The 11,276-nt window shown below is 40.6% G+C and overlaps 2 protein-coding genes across 6 annotated transcripts in view; both read left to right on the top strand.

Moving 5' to 3' along the window:
* Positions 1-970, top strand: part of pleca (plectin a) — a 57,240-nt gene extending 56,270 nt beyond the window's left edge. For all 5 annotated transcript variants that reach the window (XM_008293307.1, XM_008293306.1, XM_008293304.1 and 2 more), the window contains one exon: positions 69-970. The gene's annotated coding sequence lies outside the window, so the exon portion shown is untranslated. The remainder of the gene's footprint in view (positions 1-68) is intronic.
* A 1,108-nt stretch (positions 971-2,078) lies between these two features.
* On the top strand, positions 2,079-4,550 carry LOC103365774 (doublesex and mab-3 related transcription factor 1-like). Its single transcript, XM_008293313.1, has 3 exons — positions 2,079-2,403; positions 3,702-3,946; positions 4,089-4,550. The coding sequence occupies exons 1-3, from the start codon at positions 2,079-2,081 to the stop codon at positions 4,224-4,226; spliced, it is 708 nt and encodes a 235-aa protein (XP_008291535.1). The 3' UTR covers positions 4,227-4,550.
* The last annotated feature ends 6,726 nt before the right edge of the window (positions 4,551-11,276 follow it).

Genomic DNA, 11,276 nt, shown 5'->3' with positions numbered 1-11,276 from the left:
TTACTTTGAAAGTGATTGCCTGTGCCGTGTCGTGAAGTCTAAAGCTTTCCTCCAACTTTCTGTTGTAGAAATCGCCTCCATCTCGTCTCCAGCTCTTCGCTCAGATGTCTTCCAGAGACCGTTGGCATTAATTTGGGCTCTGACCATCACTGTATTCGAGGATTTTATGCAATGCGCTCGTTCACACGTCGTTTTATCAGATTCTTTTAACAGTGGACCATTTTGAAACTCATATAAAGGCCTAAACCGTGCTTTGTAAGTGCCTGCAAAATACTGTTGAACACTTTACTGGGAGTATTGTGAGATGGTGCAGTGAAAACGCTGTAAACTGACTGATGCATGACTGAAAAAGCATTTCTCCCCTTAATGTAATAATTACTGTGTTATCAGGTAAGCCTTTTTACTGTCCAGTACAGTATGTCACAGTGTAACGTCACAAATCTGGTTGTCACACAGGGCTACAATATAAGGTTTTGAATGTTTAATGGCTAAGATTTACATTATTCTGCTGTTTTTTGTTTCTCTTCACAGACATGTAATGTATGTACTGTATATTCATAACTCTATAGAGTGCTACTGCTAAAAGCCATGAATTAACGTTTCTTTGAGAAAGATCTTTAAGCTTCGCACCAGACCCAGTATTTGTATTTTACACTACATATACTTGTTTTGATTTTTCTTTGTAAAGCGACACATTTGATCTATATCGTTTTATTTTCGTACTCTATACTTCTGCTTTGCATGATTTTACTAACATTTAAAAAGGTGCAAAAATGAAATAGTTGTATCCATTAGAGCTTTTTTTTTTGTTTTGTTTTGTTTGTTTGTTTATGTTTCAAAAGGTTTGAAGGATGTATTTTAGTGAGGGTCATCAAGCCTTGTTTCAAACGGTGTATTTATAATAAAACGGTGACAAGGAATTTTATTGGAACACCTTACACTATGTAAATAAACATGGAAATGAAAGGTTTTCTCTCATTTATTCATTGTCATTTGAACACATCACACATAAATCGTGACAGCTGTACGTGACAAGAGTTATTTTGGTCTGCCTGCCAGCGTTAAATACACTTGATTGACGTATACAAGCCGAAAAAGTTGACGGAAACCTAATTTGTGCCCCACTTTTAGTTTCCAGTTGATTCTTTAATAAGAACGAAGTTTCCTCCACTGGTGTCTACAACAGTTTGAAGTCTTAGTGTTTGAAAATGGCGATCGTTTAGTCGTCTGATGCCAGACAGAAGCATGAAGTTTAACATAGTTCCCATACAGAATGTGTTGTAATACAGAGATCGCTCACCCAGATTAAAAAGCATTAGTAACTTATACAGAAGACTATTCAGGTTTGGTGGAGCGTGGGACGACCGTACTCTATCTAAAGCCAGTGTGTTGTGCTTTATTTAGATTTTGCTCTGAAATAACTTTTTAAAAAATGTGCAGGTATCAGGTTGAAATCAACAGACTTTTGCTGCACAATAACACAACTGTACAGGAAGGAAGGCTCAGGCTGAATTAACCCAATGCAGGATTCCTCTGCAGCTGTAAATCGTAGACTTATTCCAGGGCAAGGCTTTAATCCAGCTAGTTTGCACTCACAGTGACTTTACAGAGAGCACAGTGTCTCCCATTTTTATTAATTTTTCTCCGAAATAAATTAAAAAATGGTGCGATATTATGTTAAAATACAAGTCCCCAGTGTGTGAACAGCACCTCTGCATTGGACTCTTACAAGCTGTTTTTTTTGGTTTTGTGCTAAATTTTAATGTGAAATTTGTGGGACACTGAAAAAAAACAATATTTCTTATTAAACAGGTGGTGGAGTGTCAGATTGTATGAAGTCTTTAATTGGGGTTAAATATCGGTCATAGCAGCAGCTCAACAGAGATGACAGACAGCTGTGGATCAGATTCTGACAACCTGTCACTCAAACCTTCCCGCCATTAAAAATGTTACTTTATTTTTTAATAAAGTTCAGATTGGGTCACGCATCAGGCCACCTGGCTGATTCCCACAGGAGACCGACACGAACTCAGCAGGAATAAAGGGCAGGTTTTACATCTTTACGCACCGCCTGCTCCATGTCTCCGTCCAAAGAAGAACCGCGCCTCTCCAAGTGCGCTCGCTGCCGGCACCACGGCGTCCTCACCCCGAAGAAAGGCCACACCAAGAGCTGCCCTTTCCTCCGCTGCGACTGCTGGAAGTGCAGCCTGTCCACGCAGCGGACCCGGATCACCGCCGCGCATAGAGACGTGGTGAGAGACGGCCAGGGAAGGGAGCGGAGACGCCGCGCCGGCACCGGAGCCAGCGGGGCCAACGGGAGCTCCAGCGGCTCGACGCCGGAAAGAGGCGCTCGATCGTCGGCTCCATCTGGACCGCCGGAGAGGGCAGCTCAGGACGCGGGAGGTAAGCAAATCGATATGAAATCATCGTTTATCACCGTGGATCCGTAGGGGGGGGGGACACAAGCCGGGAACTAACCCTTATTAACCACTTTCTCAAGTTTTATTTAGTTTGTGAAGATGTAGCCGCCGGACGCCATCTTGTTTTAGCTAGCTAAAGTTATTTGGGGCTAACACAGTTGTTCCACTCACTAGCTTTCTAAAACAGGAACAGATAATGAATTTGTTTTACTCAAAGCACCCAAAAATGTAGGGAAATAAAAATTGTAAAGATTACAAAATCTCAACAATATGAGCCCTAATAATCTCATTTATTAATCAGTTTCTCAAGTTTTAATTTAGTTTGTGAAGATGTAGCCACCGGAGCCATCTTGTTTTAGCAAGCTACAGCTAAAGTTTGGTGCTAACAGGGTAGTTCTGCTGGCTAGCTTTCTAGAACAGGAGCAAATAATCAATTATGTTTTACTCAAAGCACCACAAAATGTAGGGAAATAAAAAATTGTAAAGATTACAAAATCTCAACAATATGAGCTCTAATAACCTCATTTACTAATCAGTTTCTCAAGTTTTAGTTTAGTTTGTATAGTTGTAGCCACCGGACTCCATCTTTGTTTCAGCAAGCTAAAGCTAAGGATGCTTGACTTGGTTTAATAAAACATTTAAAGGGCATAATATTTAACATGAAAGGAACACACTGTGGCGACACCAGATAGGACCGTAGCAGTCATAATATGTACAACATGGTGTTTTGTTTGGTTTTTTTTGTTTGTTTGTTTTTTTTAAAAGCTGATTTTAACTAACTTTAGCTGTCATTTCTGTCAGTGAAGGAAAACAAAGATGGCCGCCTGACAGCTACATCCATATAAACTGAATCAAAAAATAAGTAAAAAAAAAAAGAAAGAAAGAAAGAAAAAAAGGTTATTTCCATTGATATAGGCAACATTTATTATTATTTTCAATATCTAGGAATTTTATATAAATCCTTTTTGCACTGTGTGTTTTATGTCTTGGCTTTAAAATGTATGACAACAAGCAAAACAGTAAAATATTAATAAGGGAGGTTAAAAGATCATCTAACCTGAAAATAAGGAATTGTTTACGTTGCATATTATTTTCTCAATTAATTGGTTTGTATAAAAATGTAAAATTATCTCTGTTTCTCACATATATGCACATATGACATGCATATATAGTATCTTTGTTTTTTTTTTCTTGCTTTTTTTGGTCTATATGTTTTGCTCGGGGCGTATTAGTTAAATAAAGGATGCTTCTTGTTTAACCAAAGGTTCCCTCTCCTTCCAGGTCCCTCTCACTCTGGGGAATTCGGGCAGACTGCACCTCTGCCTGTTGTTCACTTCCCTTTTTGGATGCCAGGTTATTACCCCGGCGGCTACTCTGCGCCTCCACACCTCCTGTTCACCATGCCGGGGTTTCCACCTGTACCTGCTGGGCTTTACAGCGGCGACCTCTGTGGACCCATGATGTTCCCTCATTTCCAGCAGGGTGTTGTGGATCAGCCTCCTCCTCCAGAGCCTGGAGCTCCGGCTGTAAGTGGCTGTTGATCTTTCTGTCATACACAAAAAATAAAATAAAAATAAAGTGCTCAAAACGAACAGCTGATACCACGTTTGCAGGATGTTTCAGCTGAACCTTATATCTAATATCCTTGTGTCTGTTTCGGGATTGCAGGCTGGTTTCTATCCCCTTGCGTTTAGTCTTGAAAACTTTCAGGAGGTGCTCATGTCTGCTCAACGTCTCCAGCCTCCTCTGCCCAACAACGCTGAGCACGACGGCGAGGAGCGAGATCCCAGATGGAACAGCTTATAAAAACAGCTTTTCCTGCTTTGGTAGTTACTCCTGTTGAGGCAGATGTTGTTGTTTTTTTTATCAGCCGGTTTGTTTAGGAGCTTGTTGTCTAACCTTAACCCTAACACCTCACCCAGCGTGTTTTGGCAGCTGTTAGCATGAATGTATTCTGACCTGTTAGTGTTTTCAGACTTGTTCACAAACTCAGTGAAAGGTTGTGTTTACCATTGTGGTAAAAGACTTTTTAACACTCATAAATCAGTTCTGTATCTGCACTCTCCTGCAGTGTTGTTTGTTTTGCATTTTTACCTGAGGTACTGTTGTTTTTTTTTGGTACCTTTTTTTCTTATTTAAGTTTTTTTTTGCATTTTTTGGTTTGTGATGAGAAAACAAGTTCTTCCTGAAGCAGTAAACTGAAGATTGATCGCTCAAAATCTGATTTAAGTCAGAGTTAAATGCCTGCTGATGATAATGATTTAAAAAAAACAGATCATAAATGAATTTATCATGACTATCATGTTGCTCATGAAATCCATGTATTTTTTACACCTCCTACGACTTTTTGGATCTAGATCGATAGAAAAGAACCATAACAAAGACAGAGAAACAGGAACTGCCCTCATGTGTGCCACATGACTTTTACAGGGAGCACAAAATACAAATCTGACAAATGACGTGCCTGAAACACAGAGCAAATCGTTTCATGCTCGTCCAAGAGAGAAACATGTGCACGAGGTCAGCACTCAAGGTTGTCCGTTTGCTTTAAGGGTAAAATATTGTTGAAGCATCGCTGTAGATAAAAACTAAAAAACTATTATTTGAATTTCTTGTCTGTATCAGGAAGATTCCCGCCTGCATTCTTGTGTAACAGCGTGTCTGTCTCTGCTCTCTGCCTCACTGACCTTCAAAGATAAATCTCCTTTATCAGGCCTTCAGGAATCTACAGGTCAACATTATCTCTTTTTCTTCTCTGAAAACACACTTTCTATCTGGCCAGAACAAATATGCTTTACTGAATACATGTCAGAGCCAGTATCGATTACCTGAACAATGCAGTTACTCTCAACAATAAATAGATAAATCTCCAAAGTACTCACATAGAATCTAGTTATCTTAAATTATTTAAACATTAACATGCACATTTTAACATTTTACCTACATTAATTAAGTGTTTTCAAGGACTATTCTTTATTCTCTGCCTCCTTTGTACATGTTAATTCTGCTAATCAAGATATTTTATTAATATTCTATTTAAACTTCCTCGACAAGTCTAATTCAGATGTTTGATTACGTTTCCTACTGTTGTTCAGCTGTTCATTAACATTCCTTCAGAACCTAATTCTTGAACTTCATTTTTTTGTCTAGGTTCAGATGTGGGAAAATGTGCTCTGAATTAGTTCCTAAATGGAAACCTGAATATATGAATCAAAATGTTGAGCGAGAAAAGAGAGAAAACCTGGTGAAATCGTCACTTAGAATGCAAACTTGTATTAACCAAAACATCCGATAATGTGTGTAGCAAGCTGTTGAGTGGAGCAGCACTTTATATGCAATTCTGCAACTGGTAAGTACTTTCTTTTTTCTTTATTTTATTTCTTAAAGTACCAAGCTGCTGATCAACACAAAACAAATATCACAACCCATTAATAGTATTTCTGTGTTTGACAAAATATGGCAGGTAACTTTTGATGTGATTTTTACAAATGAGATATTAAGATCACGAAATTTCCTTAAAAATCTCCAAAAATCATCATAAATTATTTGACGTTCTCAGGTAAAGTAGTCCTGCGCGCATTTACACCACGTCAAGCAGGACCTCATTGACACTGGGCGGAGTAATACATAGCTCAGTTAATTGGCGTTTTAAGTCGCTGCTGTTCGGTTTTAATGACCGCAGCTGCTGGTTTAAACTCGACTAAAATGACATTTAACACGAACATATGGCGGCGTCACACTCCTGGTAGTGGATTTATGGACCGGGAACTTCTGTCATGTTCGAGTTTTATCGAGGATTAAGGAGCTAGTTCCTCTAACGGTGAGCTGCTACAAGCTAAAGCTAAGCTAGTTGGTGTCAGTGGCGGCTGGTTAGTAAATGGCGCCCCCCAATTTAAAAAGTAGTTCTCAAACGTAAAATTAAATTCGAATTAATTATAACAAAATAATAATGAAATTAATAATAACGTTCATATTCTTTTGCTGTATTAACTATATTTGTATTATTAACAGATTTAATATCAGTCGTCTTTATTGCGTGTTTACTAATTCTACTTCCTGGATGGGGGCGTGGCCACGTGAGTGTGTCTGAAGCTTGAAAAACTTTTCGTGATCATGTGACCTCGGCTCGGGCTCTGATTGGCAGCTGCAGACATTCTCACGGGGCGCAGCTCGGTGCGTCCAGGTCCACTTTTGCTGTAGGCCAGTTAATTTTGTCTTTATTTGCGTTTGTCTTCTGTGGTAGGATATCAAAACTGTCCTTCGACGTTCCTACGACTGTGCTTTAAATACGTATCTAGCAGCGTCACAAGGCCTTTCCCGTCCTCTGCTACTACATCACAGCTACTGTCGTGACGGCTTAATGCATCGGCCATGCTGTCAATGGAGAAAAGGCTGCTCGTAGGAAAGAGCGCGTGTAGAATACATGTAACTGGATTTAACATCGGACAAATGTGACATGAGAACGCCCTAGTTTATTATTTTTAAAGTCATTTTTGGCCACACACCTGTCCGAGCACACCACAGCCACCAAACAGCAGCTACAGCAGTCTGCTACGTGGGGCGTTCAGGGAGCATCAGTAAATCACTAAATGCCATCCAAAGCAGAAACAACTTTGCATGTCTTTGGCAGTGTTACGTAACATGTGAACCTGCCCATCTGGAATGATAAATTTGTCTCCCTCGGAGTTATTCCAGTCTTCTGGTGAAAGTTCCTGTTTTTTTTTTTTTTTCCTTTTCCAAGTGACCATATATAGCAGAAAAGCAGAAACTCCAAATATTGCAATGCCAGCTTTTCTAACATCGTTCAACACTAATACAGATGTTTGTGTTTTGATATTGCTGCTGTTTGCTAGTTCAGCTTGTTGCTAAGATGTGAACTCTGTGAAATGTCCACCAGGGGGAGTAGATGCACTTTCACTCTTTAATCCTCACTTTCAGTCTAAACTTCAGAGTCAGCTGTAACCACGGTTGTATTTAAAGAGCTGGATATAACTCCACCACTGTCTGTTGCAGCTAACTTGCCCCACTGGCCTCATCTGCAGCCCATAACGTGTTTTCCTCAAAGACCAACACTAAGGGAGGCGTCTGTAAGACTGCTGACACCTGAAACTACAAAAACCCCTGGAGTGTTTTTTTCTCTGCATATGGAATTATGAAATAGAAGAAGAGTACAATTATAGTATTTTATTCTGCATTTTTGCACAGTAAACCACAGTGGGGGCTCTTGCACCTCAGATCTGTAGGTTGCATATTTCCTCTAGTGAGTCACAGCACTGTTTATGGAGCTGGATGAAGGTAGAGTTATTAGTGGGGGTGAAAGACTAATTAACAATAATTCCAGGGTCCTAAACTGGAGCAATCTCCTGGAATAGTGAAGCACATCGTAGTGGTGATGCAGCATCAAATCACTGCTGGTATTAATAGCATTCAAAGTTCTAAAACTCGCTTTAAGTGTGGAGGAGGTGTATAATGGAGTATCTCTGTATGTCACACTGGACCTGCTCTGGTTCATCACAGCCTCCTGTTATTTGTCACCAGCATGTTGGAGCTTCATGAAGAATTCCAGGACCAGGCGAGCAGTGGGACACTCCCCTCCTCGGGCTTCACCACGCTGGTGGGATTTTACATCAGACCAATTAATGTTGGCATCAGCAGCTTCAAGCAGCTCAGCAAGCGCTGCTGCCAAGAGGTGAGGGATTGTTTGAATTCCTGACAGCAGTTAAACCAAATGAATCCCTCCAGCTAACTTTGTCTCTTTTTTTCTCCCCAGCTCTCCCTCTGCTGCTGCTGGTTTTTTTAATCACAGTGATGTTTGAGGAAGCTCATCTGCCTAACGGGCTCCAACAAAAGGGTGAGTGAGAGTTCGCAAAACATCTTATATAACCTTGAGGTCAAAGTTGGCTGTTTGCTGCCTCTTGGCCGACTGTCGGCTTAACCTCTTAAACTCTGCCAAGTGTGTGAACACCAAAGTTTATGATTTGTTTTCATGTGAAACAAGTTGGTTAAAACCAAAATGAAAGTCTATATTATACAAATGCAGTCGTTGAACCTAACTGTGTACATTTATTAAGCGTTGTATTAGTATAATTTTAAGGTACTTATGTTTTATTGATCATTTCCACGTCATGCTGCTTCATACTTCAGCTCCACTACATGTCAGAGGGAAATATTCTGCCTCCTCCTCCGCTGCATTTATCTGACAACATCTATTTTAAAGATTAAACTGCAGTTTCCAAAATGTATGGCTTCTCACAGATAGCGGCGTGTAGTCGGTCTCACATTTCAGTGTCTGAGTTATTACCAGCTCCACCAAATGGGGATTTTTACCTCTAATCGTCTGACATGGTTTCATTTCAGTAAATGTTCCAGTACTTCACCAAAATGAAAGATTAGAGTAAAAGTCCAAAGCTGGAAACAGTTTTAGAACTTATCTTTTCTTCTTTCACTCCCATTAATGATGCAACAGGCTCTCGGATGTACATGTAACTGGAGATAGAGGAGTTGAAAGTAGCTCCAATATGCTGCTGACACACTGATGCTTCGCTGTTTATAATATAATAATGTTACGTCTAATAATATATCAGATCATAGTAGTCTTCATTGTTTATTTAACTACACTTCCCTGATTATACTTGTGTACATGTACACGAGTAGGATTTTGTCGGATTCGTAGGATTCCTCCACTGGTCACACATTAGTTCAACTCACTGTTTTCAAGAGACGTTTAGAAGAACAAAGAAACGAGCTCTTGTCAGTCAGCGCTGACCAAACACACTGAGTCAGCAGTATTTGTATGAATGCACATCTGCACAACAAGTCCCAGCATTTAGCACGGCTAAGATGCAGTGGTTCTTCTTGAAGCATGTAATGAAACCGCCCTCGCCTGCCCCCATCCTGACCTTTCAAGTATTACTGCAAGAGGAGCTTTGTCACTGCTGTCAGCATCCTACATGTGAGTTTAAACCTCATAATGAAAGCTAGCGAAGACAGATGAAGCAACGTTCAACACTGGTGTCTCTGGGAACTATAGTAGCAGCACAAACAGAAAATAACTGCCTTTTACATGACTGCCATGTCAAACATGTTCAGGCCCCCAGTTGGAAAGCTCATGTCATATGTTCTGATGCTCTGAGGCAGAGATCTTCCTCTCAAAACGTTACAAGATAAAACTAGTGTGTCGTGGTCTGCACGAACTGGAAAATCAAGGCGATAACTTTCTTTTATGGTTTCAAAATCACGTCTCCATAATTCAACGTTTTACACCCAGTAAAGCCAACAGAAGCCAGAATACATGTTGACTCTGGATTTAGCGTTTTAACACTGACGAATACATCAGATCTGCATCACATTCAGTACACATAGATGATTTTTCCACCTTGTTCAAATACAGAACTTGTTTTAATTGGAGGGACTTAGCTGCATTGTTCACATCAAAGTCAAAGCAAACATGCAAGTCATAAAATATGAACTGATTAAGCACCATCCAGGGTCATGACATTCACCAACATTACTACATGCTTAACGCTGTGACAGGAGGGATGAGGGAGGCAGGAATAGAGGTCAAACAGTATTGTAATTGATGTTACGGAGACGTGAGACTGTGGGGGAAAAAAATGGCTGGCCTGAACCTCCGCCCTTAAAATTAAGCAACCGAGCCAACTGGCCAGAGCTCTGGATTCACACAGAACAGACTTCTGTTTGTTACCAGCTGTGACCGGCATGAGGCCTGTAAAAAACCAAATGTGGAAATTTATATTCCAGGAGAAAGAAAATACATCGGCAGGCAGGGGGACCTACGCACATATGTAATCTACATATAGAAAGAAATCATTTTATAGTGCAAAAACGCCCACTGTGTGCTCGTCTGGCTCCTACGAGCAGCGCCGAGGAGAACCTCATAACCTCCCAAAAGCTGCCATGTCAGCCACTTATGTAAGTTTGGCATCTGTAACAGGGAACACATAAGCAGCTCAGGCGAACTGGTTTTGATTCTGCCGATAGCTACTGTTCTGTTCTGTTCTTGCAAAAGTTAAACAGCCACAGCTTTAGTCAGAAAGTCAGTCTTCTGAGACCAAACAGCAGCAGTGCAACAAGCTTTCAGAGCCTCTGTTTGTCTGCCAAATATGCTTACTGAAGAACAAGTAAATAAAAGAATAGCTGCATAATCATTGGTACTTTGCACTTGACTAAAACACACAGCGTGCATCCTTGAAGCCTAACAATGCATTTTCTTTCCCACCATACATTTACATTGCAAAGTGAAGTATTTACACACGTGTTGTCTTGCTTGCAGCCCTCTTCATTAAAGCATGCTAATGCACGATGCTAATTCTGGTTGTTTAGAGGTGCAAGCCTCATAGTGCTGTCTGACAACGTCCTCTCCACTGTTTGCACTCACTCAGCCCCGTATCAGTGTATTCCCACCTCCGTGTTTCAAAGCTGGAGCTGTGCCATCTCAGTGGTGGTCTTGGCCAAATCCATGCCAAACCTGCTGAACGTCATCTGATCCAAACTCATTTATTTTGCCCTCTGCCAGTATTCATCAGGCTTCTCCTCGTTGTTTTTTTTGGCCAGGTTTAGTCCTTGTGCCAAGTCAGAAGCACCAAAAATCTGTTCCTAAATAGCTCATTGTGCGTCATCTTTGAGGCAGGCTGCGGGACTTTTGTTGCAGCTTATGTTTTAGATTATATTTAGTACCTCCTGGTGCTCTTGTATCCTTTGCCATTGTTACCAAATCCTCCAGTGTGGTTTCTAACTTGTTCAGGCAGTTCACCATGTGGAGCCATGTTGCATTAGACGCCTGAATAAGCTGTGGTGTTTATAGCTTTGTCTACGCCCCCGCTATGGTGAAATGAG

Source organism: Stegastes partitus, unplaced genomic scaffold (assembly GCF_000690725.1).
Source record: "Stegastes partitus isolate 25-593 unplaced genomic scaffold, Stegastes_partitus-1.0.2 Scaffold872, whole genome shotgun sequence".
NCBI lineage: Eukaryota > Metazoa > Chordata > Actinopteri > Pomacentridae > Stegastes > Stegastes partitus.
This window is presented reverse-complemented; position numbering and strand designations above follow the sequence as displayed.